Source organism: Micromesistius poutassou (genome assembly GCF_964030765.1).
Source record: "Micromesistius poutassou genome assembly, chromosome: 4".
NCBI classification, from domain to species: Eukaryota; Metazoa; Chordata; class Actinopteri; order Gadiformes; family Gadidae; genus Micromesistius; species Micromesistius poutassou.
Window position 1 is genome coordinate 22,986,589 of NC_140274.1, and position 20,000 is coordinate 23,006,588.

The following is a 20,000-nucleotide window of genomic DNA, read 5'->3' on the forward strand; positions in this document are numbered from 1 at the left end:
GAATTTTTTTTTGGGAGACCATTGTAGTAATCAAGCTTGCTAGTGATAAAGGCATGTACAAGTTTTTGTAAGTCTTCGGTAGACATGAGCCCTCTAAGTCTTGCTACGTTTTTAAGGTGATAATATGCAGATTTTGTAATTGATTTGATGTGACTGTTGAAATGTAAATCTGAATCCATGATAACCCCTAGATTTCTGGCTTTGATTGAGGTTTTCAGGGACAGAGAGTGAAGGTGTTGGGTTACTTTAAGCCTTTTCGGTTTTAGCACCAAATACAATTATCTTGGTTTTGTCCTCATTTAGTTGAAGGAAATTTCAGCACATCCAGTCTTTGACTTGCTCAATGCACTGGCACAACAGATCTATGGGCTGATAGTCATCTAGTGATAGCAATACATAGATTTGCGTGTCATCAGCATAGCAGTGATGGTCAATATTGTTATTTTGCATGATTTTCCCTAGTGGGAGCATGTAGATGTTGAATAGAGAGGGTCCTAAGATCGAACCTTGTGGGACTCCACATGTCACGTTTGTTGATTCTGAAACAAAGTTGCCAATGGAAACAAAGTAGTTCCAATTTTATAGGTAGGACCTAAACCAATTTAAGACTGTGCCTGAAAGCCCCACCCAGTTTTCTGAGTCTGTGTTAAGACGGATGTCGTTTACAGCTTTAATAAGGGCGGTCTCGGTGCTGTGATGGGGTTGAAATCCGGATTGGAAGGTGTCATAGCAACCAGTTGATGCCAGGAAGTCACTAAGTTGCTGGAGGACAACTTTCTTAATGATTTTACTTATGAAGGGTAGATTTGATATTGGTCTGTAGTTGTTAATAATAGAGGCATCCGCTTTTTTTAAAGGGGTTTAATAACTGCAGTTTTCAAGGCTTTTGGGAAATTGCCTGATTGGAGAGAGTTGTTAACTATTTGCAATATGTCTATTGCTAGGCAGTCAAAAACATTCTTAAAGAGGTTGGTAGGTAAAGTATCAAGGCAACAGGTGGATGGCTTCAGTTGTGTCACAGTTTCCACAAGAGTTTTAGAGTCTATGACAGTGATTTTCAAACTGTGGTCCGGTACTGCAGGTGGTCCATGGAAAAGCAAACAAAAATATAAAATAATATTTTTCATAAAAAATATTTTTCATAAAAAATATTTTTCATAAAAAATTTAAATATGTATGTATGATATACAATTTCAATTAAATTGAAGGTATTGTGTGACTAAAATAGGCTAGTGCAAAGATTAGAAAGTTCCAGAATATTTGGTCTAGTGGCTAGGAGGGAACTTTGAAATTCAGTGCTCAGAACCACAAGATGGATCGGTGGATGGCTACAGGTTCTCTGAAGAGAAAAGAGGCAGAGGTTACCAACAATGAAGAGATTGACAGTGAGTCGGAGGCGTCTACAAGCCAGATTCCTCACAAGGAAACAAAGAAAAGGAGGGTGAAAAGAATATATAATATATGCCTATTAAGAGGTGCGGGTAATTCAGGTAGGACTGTGTAGACATATTTTATTATGTGTATTATAAGGTGGTCTGCGAAAATTCTTGATTATAAAAAGTGGTCCACACACACTCAAAGTTTGAAAACCCCTGGTCTATGACATTAAAGCATGTCATTGCCACGTTACTTTTGCCTGAACAGGGTGGTAGTCCAACATTCTTGTTTAAAGTGGAGACATTGATGGCGCGTCTGATGCCTTCAATTTTATCAGTATAAAATGCTGCAAACTCATGCATTTCTGCGTGGAATGAAGGTCAGGTGGAATTTGTGTTGGGGGCTTGGTCAGTCTGTCAACAGTTGCAAATAGGGTTTTGGCATTATTAGTATTGGTTTTAATGATATTGGAGAAAAATGTTTCTCTAGCACTTTTTAAGTCTAAATTGTAGGCACGGAGGCTCTCTTTATAGATGAATGGTGAATATGAAGTTTTGTTTTATGCCATATGCGTTCAACCTTCCTGCATTTTTTTTTCTGGGCTGTTACAAAAGCAGCTTTTCTCCAGGGTGCCTTTTGCTTTCCAGAAATCGTTTTAACCTTATAAGGTGCAATGACATCTATGACTTTCAAAATTTTCAAATTAAAGTTTTCTAAAAGATCATCAGCAGAACATGGGTTGAGGTGGTAGCAAGGAGATGGCCTTTTTAAAAAGTACATTAGAATGTTCATTGATCGTTTTTTGACAGTATTTGATTTTGTCTGTATGTCGGGAATAAAAGATATACTAAAGAAAACACATAAATGGTCCGACAGTGAAGGATCAGTCACCGAGAGATCTGAAACATTGAGACCCTTTGTGATAACCAGGTCTAGAGTGTGCCCCTTACAATGAGTAGCCTCTTTCACATGTTGAGACATTTCAAATGTGTCCAGAATGGTAAAAAGTTTTTTTGCACACTTATCATTAAAATCATCAGTATGAAAATTGAAGTCACCAGTTATAACTAGACAGTCAAAGTCTGTGGAGATGCTAGACAATAATTCTGTAAAGTCATCGAAGAAATTTGCAGAGTATGTGGGTGGCCTGTAAATAATTAATAGGAGAACTCTGGGGGAACATTTCAATACAGCACAAAGGTATTCGAATTATGGAAAATCACCAAATAACATGCTTCCCCCTGAAATACATTTTTAAATATAGCAGCAACCCCTCCACCTCTTTTTCCAGATCTACATACATCAAAAAAGTTATAGTTGGGAGGAGCTGTCTCTATCAGCACGGTTGCACTGTTATTTTGTTCTAGCCATGTTTCAGTTAAAAACATAAAATCCAGTTGAGAAGTGGTAATAAAATCATTAACTAAAAAAAAATTGTTATTAAGAGACCTAACATTAAGCAGACCCATCCTGATGGTGTTATTGATAGGCTTTAAGGATGACATCATGTTTCATCTGAAAAAACTTTAAGGGTTTGGTTACCTTTAAAACAAATTGTTCTAGTTTTGATTATTGTTTTATTTGAAAATAAGGCTGTCCTTTTGATTGGTAGTCATGTTCCGGATCGTCTCCATGGACACTGGCTTCATCCCTTTCAATGAGCTGGTACGTGATGTCCTCTTATGTACAAACTTCATCAAACTGCAGAGCCATGAATTGTTCCTATCACTCACACTGAACCCAGCAGCCCTCCAGATGGGCAGTGGAGGCCGAGCGGTGCTCTCTGAACTCGGGGGCTGCTGGTGGGTCAGAGAGCACCGCTCGGCCTCCTCTCCCCTCCAGATGGGCAGTGGAGGCCGAGCGCTGCTCTCTGAACTCTGGGGCTGCTGGTGGGTCAGAGAGCACCGCTCGGCCTCCTCTCCCCTCCAGATGGGCAGTGGAGGCCGAGCGCTGCTCTCTGAACTCGGGGGCTGCTGGTGCGCTCTCCATTACCTTCCATACTACTATTTTTTTGGTATCATTATGTAAGAATTTCTCATTGATATGTCATATAAAAATGTCTATTGATCGCAGGGGTAATTGTTGACGTTATAATTACTCAGCTCAAGATAATATGAAGGGAAATACTTTTGTGAGAAAAAATAGAAAATACAAATAGTAGGATAAGGCCATACAAATGTAGAAATGTTTTTATGAAAATAAAATAACATGTCTAAAATCATCTGAACAATATGTCTTGATATGCATTGACTTGGGGGAAGGAGCACAAATTACTGTTACATGTTATATTGTTAGTATTTCATCTTTCATTTTTCACATAATTGAACCTTCCCACATTTCCCTTCCCATTTATTTGCAGTATGAAACAGTGGAGCTTCAGGTAAGAACTCTTCAAATGTACTACATAATCCATTTTCGGGAATCACATTTTTTGGTGTATATATATATTTACATATATTTAAATAGTTTCATTAACTTTGATGTCCGCTGTTGCGTCACTACATTGTTTAAAACGTATGTTATACCACTGCAAAGCACATGGACTTGGATAGAGGGGAAATGGAGTCATCTTTGGGGTGTTTCAATAATCAGTTGAATCAGTAAGAAATGTACAGCAAAGCAGTGAATTGGAACATGTCTCTCCAAGGACCCCAACAGAAACCGCATCGCGCAGTGGCTGCAGAGGGCGGCGGTCAGCGGCGTCCTGGACCTCTCTCACCCCATGAGCCCCGAGGCCGCCCAGGGCCGCTACACCCTCACCGCCTGGACGGCCAGAGGACACAGCGTCTCCCGCTCCTTTGACATCAAGGAATACGGTGTGCCCCCCACCCAACAAATACACCCACACACTACACACTAAGTGTTGATTTTGAAACATTTGTAATCAGATTTTATTAGACGATTTTTCATGCTTAGAAATTGATACTTAGTCTTGTCTTTTCAGTTTTGCCCAAATACTCCGTCAACATTAGACTACCCGATGTCATTAATATTTTACACCAAGAAGTACCCGTACAAATCTGTGGAAGGTGAGTGTCCACAATGCTGGATTCATGAAGAAAGCCTTTGAGTGAGCATCATCTGTGGTCATCACTGCTCCCTCCCACTGTTCAATCCACCAATGCCCTGCGAGGCGCTCCTTCTGACAGATACACCTATGGAAAGCCTGTCCTTGGGTCCATCAAGGCGGAAGTTTGCAGAAGGTATTTTGACTTGGGAGTAGACAGCTGTATGACATCACAACTGCAGGCAAGTGGCAACTAGACCTTGTTGTGGTGGTTGGCAGGCCATTATTTGACTCGTAAATACTCCAACATTTGTAAATATCATCTGATGCATTGGGTAGTGTTGGGGTTATTTTGGGCTAGATAAAACAAACATTTACAGCAATGATCACTCAAATAGGAATATTACTCATTTTATTTTGTCCTTTGCCTCCTTTATATCAATGCTGCTTATATGGAATCTAGATTTGAGTTTCAGAAGGGGTTGGCTAACCTTCACACCACTGTTTCGTTGTATCTCCCAGACAGACAAAACGGGCTGTGCCACGCACATCATTATGGTATCAGCATTTGACCCAAGAGGAGACGAGATGTTGGTGGAGGCTGAAATGGAAGAGCATGGCACTGGTAGGTTTATGAATGAATGAATTAGTTGTTTTGCAGACAAAGCAAGACATTGTCAGTGTTGGTGTCAAATAATGACCGTTGCCTGTGTATTTTGTAGGGGTGGTCATTCAAGCCAGTGGCCAAACGCCCTTCTCTGTTAATGTCAGAGAACTCACATTTGAGAATGTTGCTGATAATGCCTATATGCCAGGGATCCCATTTGAGGGCAAGGTAATGGATATTGGGCCATACAGTGGTAGGCATACCTTTAGGCACCCATGCTAAAGTTGACTAAAAAGAGGAATAAAAAATCATCTTTTAGAAATTGATCTTAATGCCTTAATTAAACAAATGAGGAAAAATCCAACATTTTGTGAATGAATAATGTATCGTATAAATAAATAAATAATAAATAAATAAATGTTCCCCATTAAAATACTGGGTGCATAAGTATAGACACCCCTATGTTAAATTCCCATAGAGGCAGGCAGATTTTTATTTTTAAAAGCCAGTTATTTTACATTATTAGTTACATTATTAATTCACAAAGCAAATTGGTGTCCTTAAACGTTGGATTTTTCCTCATTTGTTTAATTAAGGCATTAAGATCAATTTCCAAAAGATGATTTTTTATTCCTCTTTTTAGTCAACTTTAGCATGGGTGCCTAAACTTATGCCTACCACTGTATATGAGCCATCACATCCAATCTACGTATATGTATTATTATTTTTTTTTTATAAATCTTTAAAACTTGCGTGTGTACGTTTCCTTCTTTGGGTTCCAGGTCAAGCTGAGTGGAATAGACAGGAAGGCGTTGGGGGGCGAGGCGGTCTATCTGGACGTGAAAGTCAACGCAGTGTCGTACAACCTCACGCTGCTTACTCAAGACAACGGCATGGCTTCGTTCTCCCTGGACACCTCCCTGTGGGAGAACAGCGTGGCTCTTGTGGTTTGTCCTCGTGTCTGTATGTTGTACCGTTGACTTGCAGCTAGAAGGTCCTGGGTGCAAAACCATCCTGGTCCTAGCTTTGTATGTTCGTGTTCCCATGGGTTTCCCCAGGCCGAGCCAGTAACCTCAAACACCAACACCTCCGTGAGGTCAAGGCCCTGGCAGTAGACCTCCTAGAGAAGCTGTTGAAGCTGTCAATGAGGACATTCCAGGGGGACCCACAATGTTTTTATATTTAAATACCTTTTTGTGAATTTTATAGTTGACATAGTTGTTATATCTCCTCCTATAGGCAAGCTCTAGACCCAAGGAAGAACAGCAGTCATTTGCGAGTGGGGGACGCCTGCCTGCATACCCCTCGGCCTACCTGACCGTGGGGCCCTTCTACTCTAAGAGCAAGAGCTTCGTGAAGCTCTCAGCCAGCGGCCACCAGAGGCTCTGTGAGACGGAGTCCCGGGTGCGAGCCAAGTACATCATCCAGGGCACGACGCTGAGGCCGGGGCAGGAGGAACTGCACTTCTACTACACCGTGAGTCAGCCTTTTAAACACTTCAGCGCTTTGCTTTATTTATAAAGAAACGTGTCATTTGGAGATACATCTGTGCCTTCAGTGCTCTCTCCCTCCCTCTTTCCATTAGGTGATGTCCAAGGGTGCAATAATGAGGCATGGGCGTCTTCCAGCGGCTGTAAAAGAAGGAATCGGTAAAATATCCTTCTATAGAAAAATCATAATTCAAGGGTAAATAAACATGAAGCTGCTGTTCCAGAGAGGCCCTTTCCTATTGGCTCCACTCCCTAGCTTGATAGCGGGACAGCGTTTTGGAAACGTTTGACACCGCCGCTGCTCCTCATATGAAACACAGCGTTTCTAAAACCGACTTTGGCCTTTCAAATATTTCAAAATTATTTTAGGAGAATGTATCAAGAATGTGCCATACCAATTATTACTGCAAAGCTTTCAGACTTTATTTTCGTTGACCCTTGTATATTGCTGCTCCTAGTCTCTCCATGCCTTCTTCTTCCCCTTCCCTCCCATCTAGTCAACAAAGGAGTGCTATCCATCCCGCTGCTTGGGAAAGCTGCCCTGAGCCCATATGCCCAAGTGGTGGTGTACACTTTGATGCCAAGTGGGGAGGTGTTGGCGGATAGCAAGGACTTCCCACTGGACCAATGCTTCAAGAATAGGGTGTGACAGGCTAAACATCAATCTGAAATGGCTGACAAAGCACACCTTACTTTTGTGATAACAAAACATAGAAGCAGTGATGGAGTTTTATGGAGTTTGATTGACATGGTTGAAAAAAATAGTACATTTTACAGTGTGCTTTAAAGTGTAACGTTATGCTAACACCAAACCCCATGGAAAGCATTTAACACGATTATGCAAGGTGTGGTTTCTAAATGAGCATACAAAAAGACAGCAATAGTAACTGATCAGAATGGCAATTTCCATTAATAGAAGGTATGGCAACTGAAACCCTCTGTGTTGCTAACTCCAGGTGAAGCTGGAGTTCTCAGCCGATCGAGAGCTGCCTGGAGGAGAGGCCTCCTTTCGCCTGGAGAGCCAGCCAGGATCCTTGTGCTCCGTCAGGGCTGTGGACCACAGCATCCTACTGCTGCAGCCGGATCAGGAGCTCAGTGCTTCTTATGTAAGTTCTCACACTCTTACCAAAGACGTAGACTCCATCCCAGGACAACCAGTGATGACCCAGCTCACAGGTTGATGGAAGGATAAATAAGGGCTAGATGTTGTTATTTCTATTTAAGGTACTATGCGAAAGGACTTTTAAGGCAATCCCATTTCGTAAACCATAGGGTTTGCAGCCAAAAGTGAACAGCAGTCGACTGTTGACTTTTATGAACTAAGCAGAACAAGAAGCTGACAGTTGGCTACTGTTAGCTTAAGGCTAACATGATATTGTTATAAAACACTTAATGTTTGAGCGAAATTTACTGAAGATTTTCTTTAGGATACGGTGATGTGACAACTAACTAACTAACTATGACAAATACAATTGTAACTAGACATGTGTCCGCATGTGCATTTTCTGAAGAAGATGGGTGTGGTTGCGTGAGCCAACTTGTCGTGTGCGCAAACTTCTACGAGCATGGCGACATGCTGATGCTAGCAGGGCTAATGAGCGAGCATGCAGAGGGTCCTGGGCCGCTTTGATCCCGACTTTTGATTGATTTAATAATTGTGCGGATTGTTTTTGTTTGATTGCGAGTTATGGCGCCCCCTAGCTGTACTTTACTATTTGGAGGCCTGTTCACACACGGTTTCTATACCAACTATGTACCAACTTTTGCATCTCTGACTTGTTCACCTTTGGAATGGTTGAAGTCACAGTTCATTCCCCATTGAATTCCATAAAAAGTGGAAAGTTGAAATTGATGCTGTGACACTTGCCCAGCGTCCAGGCCAGCCCACTCCTCCATTCACCCCCAGAGACGCTGAGCGTCCGTGGGGGGGACATAATCGCTGCATTATGTCCGTCGATGACTTTCGACGACTTTCGACGCACTAAAAAAAGCTGTTCTATGCAGCCCCATTGATGTGGATGGACGCTGAGCTTCAACAGGCAACCATTTCATTTTTGAAATTTTAGGGGAAGCTGAGCTTCCCTTGCAGTCTTAGAGAAATCGCCACTGAAACTAACCACATTTAATGGGGTGGGGGCGCACCGTTTAGGTTTGACCACAAGTTATAGCGCCCCCTGTGGTCACTTTTTGGAGACCACCGCACTCCCGGTCTACATATGAATTGAAGTGAATTGAATGTGTATTCATGGTATACTTTGGGTTCGTAGTAAGACTATTTAAGAACCATGGCTCGGTATATGTCCATTAAGCGTTTCACAGAGACCGCTATAGTTCTGATCATAGCCATCATCACCATCAAGCTTCTTTCATCAAACATTTCTAATTTATGAACGTTTATACTCCATACTTAAATTTCAGGAGATGAACATAAGGCTGTAGACAGGGTCCATGCTGCACGCCACCCAGGTGGCTTCAGGACGCAGGGTGGAGATGGCGGCGGAGTACAATGCTACAGAGCAGGGCTGTGACATGCTGCCATGTAGGAGTGTGTGTGGTGAGATTGGGAGGACCTGGGTGTGTCCAATCAGACCGGGCTCTGAGGCTGCTTCAACCAGCCATCGTCCACACACACGGTCCCCCTATGAGTCAATGATTCTAACCCCCGCTTCCTGACCCAAAAACGTGTTGGATCACTGTGATGTGTTCACTGTGATGTGTTCAGTGTGATGTGATCACTGTGATGTGTTCAGTGTGATGTGATCACTGTGATGTGATCACTGTGATGTGTTCAGTGTGATGTGATCACTGTGATGTGATCACTGTGATGTGTTCACTGTGATGAGTTCAGTGTGATGTGATCACTGTGATGTGATCACTGTGATGTGTTCACTGTGATGAGTTGGTTCACTGTGATGTGTTCAGTGTGATGTGATCACTGTGATGTGTTCACTGTGATGTGATCACTGTGATCACAATTCAAACAGTATAATAATTATTTTGTTTAAAAAAAAAAAGGTTATAACAAAGAAACAATCTCAAAGGGCTATGGCATGACTACATTAAAGTCCAGTATTATATGCTTATACATGTTGAGATCATGGCCTCCATTGGAGAGCCCGCTGACCACAGCTCACCTCAGACACACGTCACACCGCTGCTCCGGTTCAGTCGCCACGCTCATCTCTCTTGGTCCGTGGTGTTGGAAGGTGTTCAACCAGCTGCCTGTGCAGAAGCTGAGTGGCTACAGCGACCAAGTGGACGACCAGGAGTCCTTTCCCTGCATCCCTGAAGAGCCTGAATCCACCGCAAAGAACGACGTCTACAGTGTATTTAAAGTAAGATATGAGTGATGGCATGAGCAATTATAGCAATAATTATGTCAAACATAATATTTGGACCATAAGGCATATTTACATGTATATTGCCCTTTTTGCAATGCAATGTATTTATTTATGTATCCTTCTAAATTCCTAACTGGCGATCCCTTTCTCACACTTTTAGGAAATTGGAATCAAACTTGTGACCAAATCTGAGGTGAAGAAACCTGTCCGCTGCACCACCCATCACCATAATCATTATGAATATGATGATGATGATGAAGATGGTTTGATATTTGATGGTAGGTTCCTTGGTATCTCTCTGATGATGTATGATGGTAGGTTCCTTGGTATCTCTCTGATGATGTATGATGGTAGGTTCCTTGGTATCTCTCTGGTGATGATGTATGATGGTAGGTTCCTTGGTATCTCTCTGATGATGTATGATGGTAGGTTCCTTGGTATCTCTCTGATGATGTATGATGGTAGGTTCCTTGGTATCTCTCTGATGATGTATGATGGTAGGTTCCTTGGTATCTCTCTCTGATGATGTATGATGGTAGGTTCCTTGGTATCTCTCTGATGATGTATGATGGTAGGTTCCTTGGTATCTCTCTGATGATGTATGATGGTAGGTTCCTTGGTATCTCTCTGATGTATGATGGTAGGTTCCTTGGTATCTCTCTGGTGATGATGTATGATGGTAGGTTCCTTGGTATCTCTCTGATGATGTATGATGGTAGGTTCCTTGGTATCTCTCTGATGATGTATGATGGTAGGTTCCTTGGTATCTCTCTCTCTGATGATGTATGATGGTAGGTTCCTTGGTATCTCTCTCTCTGATGATGTATGATGGTAGGTTCCTTGGTATCTCTCTGGTGATGATGTATGATGGTAGGTTCCTTGGTATCTCTCTGATGATGTATGATGGTAGGTTCCTTGGTATCTCTCTGGTGATGTATGATGGTAGGTTCCTTGGTATCTCTCTGATGATGTATGATGGTAGGTTCCTTGGTATCTCTCTGATGATGTATGATGGTAGGTTCCTTGGTATCTCTCTGATGATGTATGATGGTAGGTTCCTTGGTATCTCTCTGATGATGTATGATGGTAGGTTCCTTGGTATCTCTCTGATGATGTATGATGGTAGGTTCCTTGGTATCTCTCTGATGATGTATGATGGTAGGTTCCTTGGTATCTCTCTGATGATGTATGATGGTAGGTTCCTTGGTATCTCTCTGATGATGTATGATGGTAGGTTCCTTGGTATCTCTCTGATGTATGATGGTAGGTTCCTTGGTATCTCTCTGATGTATGATGGTAGGTTCCTTGGTATCTCTCTGATGTATGATGGTAGGTTCCTTGGTATCTCTCTGATGTATGATGGTAGGTTCCTTGGTATCTCTCTGATGTATGATGGTAGGTTCCTTGGTATCTCTCTCTCTGATGATGTATGATGGTAGGTTCCTTGGTATCTCTCTGGTGATGTATGATGGTAGGTTCCTTGGTATCTCTCTGGTGATGATGTATGATGGTAGGTTCCTTGGTATCTCTCTGGTGATGATGCATGATGGTAGGTTCCTTGGTATCTCTGATGATGTATGATGGTAGGTTCCTTGGTATCTCTCTGATGATGTATGATGGTAGGTTCCTTGGTATCTCTCTGATGATGTATGATGGTAGGTTCCTTGGTATCTCTCTGGTGATGATGTATGATGGTAGGTTCCTTGGTATCTCTCTGGTGATGTATGATGGTAGGTTCCTTGGTATCTCTCTGATGATGTATGATGGTAGGTTCCTTGGTATCTCTCTGATGTATGATGGTAGGTTCCTTGGTATCTCTCTGGTGATGATGTATGATGGTAGGTTCCTTGGTATCTCTCTCTCTGATGATGTATGATGGTAGGTTCCTTGGTATCTCTCTGGTGATGTATGATGGTAGGTTCCTTGGTATCTCTCTGGTGATGTATGATGGTAGGTTCCTTGGTATCTCTCTGATGTATGATGGTAGGTTCCTTGGTATCTCTCTGATGTATGATGGTAGGTTCCTTGGTATCTCTCTGATGTATGATGGTAGGTTCCTTGGTATCTCTCTGATGATGTATGATGGTAGGTTCCTTGGTATCTCTCTGATGTATGATGGTATGTTCCTTGGTATCTCTCTGATGTATGATGGTAGGTTCCTTGGTATCTCTCTGATGTATGATGGTAGGTTCCTTGGTATCTCTCTGATGTATGATGGTAGGTTCCTTGGTATCTCTCTGATGATGTATGATGGTAGGTTCCTTGGTATCTCTCTGATGTATGATGGTAGGTTCCTTGGTATCTCTCTGATGATGTATGATGGTAGGTTCCTTGGTATCTCTCTGATGATGTATGATGGTAGGTTCCTTGGTATCTCTCTGATGTATGATGGTAGGTTCCTTGGTATCTCTCTGGTGATGTATGATGGTAGGTTCCTTGGTATCTCTCTGATGTATGATGGTAGGTTCCTTGGTATCTCTCTGATGATGTATGATGGTAGGTTCCTTGGTATCTCTCTGGTGATGATGTATGATGGTAGGTTCCTTGGTATCTCTCTGGTGATGATGTATGATGGTAGGTTCCTTGGTATCTCTCTGATGATGATGTATGATGGTAGGTTCCTTGGTATCTCTCTGGTGATGATGTATGATGGTAGGTTCCTTGGTATCTCTCTGATGTATGATGGTAGGTTCCTTGGTATCTCTCTGATGATGTATGATGGTAGGTTCCTTGGTATCTCTCTGATGATGTATGATGGTAGGTTCCTTGGTATCTCTCTGATGATGTATGATGGTAGGTTCCTTGGTATCTCTCTGGTGATGATGTATGATGGTAGGTTCCTTGGTATCTCTCTGATGATGTATGATGGTAGGTTCCTTGGTATCTCTCTGATGATGTATGATGGTAGGTTCCTTGGTATCTCTCTGATGATGTATGATGGTAGGTTCCTTGGTATCTCTCTGGTGATGTATGATGGTAGGTTCCTTGGTATCTCTCTGGTGATGATGTATGATGGTAGGTTCCTTGGTATCTCTCTGGTGATGATGTATGATGGTAGGTTCCTTGGTATCTCTCTGATGATGTATGATGGTAGGTTCCTTGGTATCTCTCTGATGATGTATGATGGTAGGTTCCTTGGTATCTCTCTGGTGATGTATGATGGTAGGTTCCTTGGTATCTCTCTGGTGATGATGTATGATGGTAGGTTCCTTGGTATCTCTCTCTGATGATGTATGATGGTAGGTTCCTTGGTATCTCTCTCTGATGATGTATGATGGTAGGTTCCTTGGTATCTCTCTGGTGATGATGTATGATGGTAGGTTCCTTGGTATCTCTCTCTGATGATGTATGATGGTAGGTTCCTTGGTATCTCTCTGATGATGTATGATGGTAGGTTCCTTGGTATCTCTCTGATGATGTATGATGGTAGGTTCCTTGGTATCTCTCTGGTGATGATGTATGATGGTAGGTTCCTTGGTATCTCTCTGGTGATGATGTATGATGGTAGGTTCCTTGGTATCTCTCTGATGTATGATGGTAGGTTCCTTGGTATCTCTCTGATGTATGATGGTAGGTTCCTTGGTATCTCTCTCTGGTGATGTATGATGGTAGGTTCCTTGGTATCTCTCTCTGATGATGTATGATGGTAGGTTCCTTGGTATCTCTCTGATGATGTATGATGGTAGGTTCCTTGGTATCTCTCTCTGATGATGTATGATGGTAGGTTCCTTGGTATCTCTCTCTGATGATGTATGATGGTAGGTTCCTTGGTATCTCTCTGATGATGTATGATGGTAGGTTCCTTGGTATCTCTCTGATGATGTATGATGGTAGGTTCCTTGGTATCTCTCTCTGATGATGTATGATGGTAGGTTCCTTGGTATCTCTCTGGTGATGATGTATGATGGTAGGTTCCTTGGTATCTCTCTGATGATGTATGATGGTAGGTTCCTTGGTATCTCTCTGATGATGTATGATGGTAGGTTCCTTGGTATCTCTCTGATGATGTATGATGGTAGGTTCCTTGGTATCTCTCTGGTGATGTATGATGGTAGGTTCCTTGGTATCTCTCTGATGATGTATGATGGTAGGTTCCTTGGTATCTCTCTGATGTATGATGGTAGGTTCCTTGGTATCTCTCTGGTGATGATGTATGATGGTAGGTTCCTTGGTATCTCTCTGATGATGTATGATGGTAGGTTCCTTGGTATCTCTCTGATGTATGATGGTAGGTTCCTTGGTATCTCTCTGATGTATGATGGTAGGTTCCTTGGTATCTCTCTGGTGATGATGTATGATGGTAGGTTCCTTGGTATCTCTCTGGTGATGATGTATGATGGTAGGTTCCTTGGTATCTCTCTGATTATGTATGATGGTAGGTTCCTTGGTATCTCTCTGATGATGTATGATGGTAGGTTCCTTGGTATCTCTCTGATGATGTATGATGGTAGGTTCCTTGGTATCTCTCTGATGATGTATGATGGTAGGTTCCTTGGTATCTCTCTGATGTATGATGGTAGGTTCCTTGGTATCTCTCTGGTGATGTATGATGGTAGGTTCCTTGGTATCTCTCTGATTATGTATGATGGTAGGTTCCTTGGTATCTCTCTGATGATGTATGATGGTAGGTTCCTTGGTATCTCTCTGATGTATGATGGTAGGTTCCTTGGTATCTCTCTGGTGATGTATGATGGTAGGTTCCTTGGTATCTCTCTGATGTATGATGGTAGGTTCCTTGGTATCTCTCTGGTGATGATGTATGATGGTAGGTTCCTTGGTATCTCTCTGGTGATGATGTATGATGGTAGGTTCCTTGGTATCTCTCTGATGATGTATGATGGTAGGTTCCTTGGTATCTCTCTGATGATGTATGATGGTAGGTTCCTTGGTATCTCTCTGATGATGTATGATGGTAGGTTTCTTGGTATCTCTCTGATGATGTATGATGGTAGGTTCCTTGGTATCTCTCTGATGATGTATGATGGTAGGTTCCTTGGTATCTCTCTCTGATGATGTATGATGGTAGGTTCCTTGGTATCTCTCTGGTGATGATGTATGATGGTAGGTTCCTTGGTATCTCTCTGGTGATGATGTATGATGGTAGGTTCCTTGGTATCTCTCTGATGTATGATGGTAGGTTCCTTGGTATCTCTCTGATGTATGATGGTAGGTTCCTTGGTATCTCTCTGATGTATGATGGTAGGTTCCTTGGTATCTCTCTGATGATGTATGATGGTAGGTTCCTTGGTATCTCTCTCTGATGATGTATGATGGTAGGTTCCTTGGTATCTCTCTGGTGATGATGTATGATGGTAGGTTCCTTGGTATCTCTCTGGTGATGATGTATGATGGTAGGTTCCTTGGTATCTCTCTGATGATGTATGATGGTAGGTTCCTTGGTATCTCTCTGATGATGTATGATGGTAGGTTCCTTGGTATCTCTCTGATGATGTATGATGGTAGGTTCCTTGGTATCTCTCTGATGATGTATGATGGTAGGTTCCTTGGTATCTCTCTGATGATGTATGATGGTAGGTTCCTTGGTATCTCTCTCTGATGATGTATGATGGTAGGTTCCTTGGTATCTCTCTGGTGATGATGTATGATGGTAGGTTCCTTGGTATCTCTCTGATGTATGATGGTAGGTTCCTTGGTATCTCTCTGATGTATGATGGTAGGTTCCTTGGTATCTCTCTGATGTATGATGGTAGGTTCCTTGGTATCTCTCTGATGATGTATGATGGAAGGTTCCTTGGTATCTCTCTCTGATGATGTATGATGGTAGGTTCCTTGGTATCTCTCTGATGATGTATGATGGTAGGTTCCTTGGTATCTCTCTGATGATGTATGATGGTAGGTTCCTTGGTATCTCTCTGATGTATGATGGTAGGTTCCTTGGTATCTCTCTGATGTATGATGGTAGGTTCCTTGGTATCTCTCTGATGTATGATGGTAGGTTCCTTGGTATCTCTCTGATGATGTATGATGGTAGGTTCCTTGGTATCTCTCTCTGATGATGTATGATGGTAGGTTCCTTGGTATCTCTCTGATGATGTATGATGGTAGGTTCCTTGGTATCTCTCTGGTGATGATGTATGATGGTAGGTTCCTTGGTATCTCTCTGGTGATGTATGATGGTAGGTTCCTTGGTATCTCTCTGATGATGATGTATGATGGTAGGTTCCTTGGTATCTCTCTGATGTATGATGGTAGGTTCCTTGGTATCTCTCTGGTGATGATGTATGATGGTAGGTTCCTTGGTATCTCTCTGATGATGTATGACGGTAGGTTCCTTGGTATCTCTCTGATGATGTATGATGGTAGGTTACTTGGTATCTCTCTGATGATGTATGATGGTAGGTTCCTTGGTATCTCTCTGGTGATGATGTATGATGGTAGGTTCCTTGGTATCTCTCTGATGTATGATGGTAGGTTCCTTGGTATCTCTCTGATGTATGATGGTAGGTTCCTTGGTATCTCTCTGATGTATGATGGTAGGTTCCTTGGTATCTCTCTGATGATGTATGATGGTAGGTTCCTTGGTATCTCTCTCTGATGATGTATGATGGTAGGTTCCTTGGTATCTCTCTGATGATGTATGATGGTAGGTTCCTTGGTATCTCTCTGGTGATGATGTATGATGGTAGGTTCCTTGGTATCTCTCTGGTGATGTATGATGGTAGGTTCCTTGGTATCTCTCTGATGATGATGTATGATGGTAGGTTCCTTGGTATCTCTCTCTCTGATGATGTATGATGGTAGGTTCCTTGGTATCTCTCTGATGATGTATGATGGTAGGTTCCTTGGTATCTCTCTGGTGATGATGTATGATGGTAGGTTCCTTGGTATCTCTCTCTGATGATGTATGATGGTAGGTTCCTTGGTATCTCTCTGATGATGTATGATGGTAGGTTCCTTGGTATCTCTCTGATGATGTATGATGGTAGGTTCCTTGGTATCTCTCTGGTGATGTATGATGGTAGGTTCCTTGGTATCTCTCTGATGATGATGTATGATGGTAGGTTCCTTGGTATCTCTCTGATGTATGATGGTAGGTTCCTTGGTATCTCTCTGGTGATGATGTATGATGGTAGGTTCCTTGGTATCTCTCTGATGATGTATGACGGTAGGTTCCTTGGTATCTCTCTGATGATGTATGATGGTAGGTTACTTGGTATCTCTCTGATGATGTATGATGGTAGGTTCCTTGGTATCTCTCTCTGATGATGTATGATGGTAGGTTCCTTGGTATCTCTCTCTCTGATGATGTATGATGGTAGGTTCCTTGGTATCGGGGGATCTTTGAAGCAATGTCTAATTTACATGATACACTGAAATCACCTCCATTCAAGGATATTGTTCAATGTATTGTTTTATTGTGTTTTATTTGAGCCATTCTGTTTGTCAGCTCCTCATGATGAAGAACTGTCAGCGCCAGACTGGCAGCCCAAGAAAATAACTAAAACTGTGAGAAGCTACTTCCCTGAAACCTGGATCTGGGATCTGATCCCTGTCGGGTTAGTGCTCTACTCCTGAAAACCTGGATCTGCTGGGTCAGTGCTGGGATCTGAACCCTGTTGGGTTAGTGTTGGGATCTGATCCCTGTTGGGTCAGTGTTGGGATCTGAACCCTGTTGGGTCAGTGTTGGGATCTGAACCCTGCTGGGTCAGTGTTGGGATCTGAACCCTGTTGGGTTAGTGCTCTACTCTTCAGGTTAAAGCTTAAAATGGGCAGGATGTCTGCAGAAGTATGAATTATTGGCAAGAGTTACAAGAATCTCATTTAAAAGGGAACTGAAACCATTTCAGTAAACATCTCCCGCCCCTCAGAAGAGCTTCATCCACGACCTGGGATCCCACAACCAATCAGAGTAGAGATGTCCTGATTGGTCATGTATAAGCTTAAATGGACACTATTGGCAAGGCCGGACTAGGCATCTTGAAAGGATATCCTCAGTGTATTCTCATCTCATCTCATTGGAAGGAGGGATCCCCACTCTGTGTTTCTTCTGGGGGAGTTTTTTCTTGCCGTGTGGGGGCTTGTGTCAGGGGGGGGGTCACAAATACTTGGCCTGTTAAGCCCTTTGAGACTGTAATGGTGATTAAGGGCTATACAAATACAATTGAATTGAATTGAATCTCGGATGGCTGTGCCATTTCTGATAAATGACACTGAAATGACAGCGGTTCAATCTTAACACATTGGAGGTCATTACCTGACGCGCTGACCCTCTCTGTCTCCAGAGACAGCGGCTCGGCGAGGGTGGTGAAGACGCTCCCGGACACCATCACCAGCTGGCGGGCGCAGGCCTTCTGCACCTCCTCCCTGGGCTTTGGCCTGTCTCCGGACGCGGCGCTGGTGGCCTTCCAGCCGTTCTTCGTCAGCCTGACGCTGCCCTACTCGGTGGTCCGAGGGGAGGAGTTCACGCTCAGAGCCACCGTCTTCAACTACCTCCCCAGCTGCATCATGGTGGGCCCCTCCACGCTGTGGCCCCCCACCGAGGGCCGGGGGGGGACCAGGACACCCTCCCTTCATCACAACCAATCAGAAATGATGAGATTTACACCACATCAAACTAAGAATGTCAATGCATTGTGAATAGTATGTAGTAGGATGTAGTATAGGATGTAGTATAGTATGTAGTATAGCATTATGTAGTATAGTATGTAGTATAGCATTATGTAGTATAGTATGTAGTATAGCATTATGTAGTATAGTATGTAGTATAGCATTATGTAGTATAGGATGTAGTATAGCATTATGTAGTATAGTATGTAGTATAGGATGTAGTATAGTATGTAGTATAGTAGTATAGCATTATGTAGTATAGTATGTAGTATAGTAGTATAGCATTATGTAGTATAGTATGTAGTATAGTAGTATAGCATTATGTAGTATAGTATGTAGTATAGTAGTATGTAGTATAGTATGTAGTATAGCATTATGTAGTATAGTATGTAGTATAGCATTATGTAGTATAGTATGTAGTATAGCATTATGTAGTATAGTATGTAGTATAGCATTATGTAGTATAGTATGTAGTATAGCATTATGTAGTATAGTATGTAGTATAGCATTATGTAGTATAGTATGTAGTATAGGATGTAGTATAGGATGTAGTATAGCATTATGTAGTATAGTATGTAGTATAGTAGTATAGCATTATGTAGTATAGTATGTAGTATAGCATTATGTAGTATAGTATGTAGTATAGTAGTATAGCATTATGTAGTATAGTATGTAGTATAGCATTATGTAGTATAGTATGTAGTATAGTAGTATAGCATTATGTAGTATAGTATGTAGTATAGCATTATGTAGTATAGTATGTAGTATAGTAGTATAGCATTATGTAGTATAGTAGTATAGCATTATGTAGTATAGTATGTAGTATAGTAGTATAGCATTATGTAGTATAGTATGTAGTATAGTAGTATAGCATTATGTAGTATAGTAGTATAGCATTATGTAGTATAGTATGTAGTATAGTAGTATAGCATTATGTAGTATAGTATGTAGTATAGTAGTATAGCATTATGTAGTATAGTACGTAGTATAGCATTATGTAGTATAGTATGTAGTATAGCATTATGTAGTATAGTATGTAGTATAGCATTATGTAGTATAGTATGTAGTATAGCATTATGTAGTATAGTATGTAGTATAGTAGTATAGCATTATGTAGTATAGTATGTAGTATAGCATTATGTAGTATAGTATGTAGTATAGTAGTATAGCATTATGTAGTATAGTATGTAGTATAGGATGTAGTATAGCATTATGTAGTATAGTATGTAGTATAGCATTATGTAGTATAGTATGTAGTATAGGATGTAGTATAGTATGTAGTATAGTAGTATAGCATTATGTAGTATAGTATGTAGTATAGCATTATGTAGTATAGTATGTAGTATAGTAGTATAGCATTATGTATGTCTGCATGTTGACTCTGGGCTTCCTCTCTGCAGGTCAGGGCTCAGCTGAGCGACTCGCCCCTCTTCTCCCTGAGGGAGTGCGCGGGCTGCCAGTACACCATGTGTGTGTGTGCAGAGGAGAGCAGGGTCTTCCAGTGGGTGGTCAGCCCCTCCTCCCTGGGTAGGACCTCCTGATCCTCCAGTATAACACCGTTCATTGATCCCAGTCAAGAAGAGGAGCGGCAGCAGCTCTTAAAATGAATC

At 41.9% G+C, this 20,000-nt stretch overlaps 1 protein-coding gene and 1 long non-coding RNA gene across 2 annotated transcripts in view; both read left to right on the plus strand.

Moving 5' to 3' along the window:
* Positions 1 to 23: 23 nt before the first annotated feature.
* Positions 24 to 20,000, plus strand: part of LOC311341652 (alpha-2-macroglobulin-like protein 1) — a 35,449-nt gene continuing 15,472 nt past the window's right edge. Inside the window, exons 1-17 of the mRNA XM_084466454.1 lie at positions 24 to 3,042; positions 3,737 to 3,757; positions 4,025 to 4,193; positions 4,322 to 4,406; positions 4,527 to 4,630; positions 4,911 to 5,009; positions 5,107 to 5,219; positions 5,774 to 5,938; positions 6,231 to 6,467; positions 6,577 to 6,640; positions 6,979 to 7,124; positions 7,438 to 7,587; positions 9,688 to 9,816; positions 9,983 to 10,339; positions 17,158 to 17,339; positions 18,066 to 18,291; positions 19,791 to 19,917. Coding sequence (XP_084322580.1) covers positions 2,992 to 3,042; positions 3,737 to 3,757; positions 4,025 to 4,193; positions 4,322 to 4,406; positions 4,527 to 4,630; positions 4,911 to 5,009; positions 5,107 to 5,219; positions 5,774 to 5,938; positions 6,231 to 6,467; positions 6,577 to 6,640; positions 6,979 to 7,124; positions 7,438 to 7,587; positions 9,688 to 9,816; positions 9,983 to 10,339; positions 17,158 to 17,339; positions 18,066 to 18,291; positions 19,791 to 19,917 — 2,425 coding nt within the window. The 5' untranslated portion in view covers positions 24 to 2,991. The remainder of the gene's footprint in view (positions 3,043 to 3,736; positions 3,758 to 4,024; positions 4,194 to 4,321; positions 4,407 to 4,526; positions 4,631 to 4,910; positions 5,010 to 5,106; positions 5,220 to 5,773; positions 5,939 to 6,230; positions 6,468 to 6,576; positions 6,641 to 6,978; positions 7,125 to 7,437; positions 7,588 to 9,687; positions 9,817 to 9,982; positions 10,340 to 17,157; positions 17,340 to 18,065; positions 18,292 to 19,790; positions 19,918 to 20,000) is intronic.
* Positions 11,212 to 14,248, plus strand: LOC311342080. Its single transcript, XR_014633383.1, has 3 exons — positions 11,212 to 11,776; positions 12,401 to 13,330; positions 13,435 to 14,248. It is a non-coding gene; the product is annotated as an uncharacterized lncRNA (long non-coding RNA).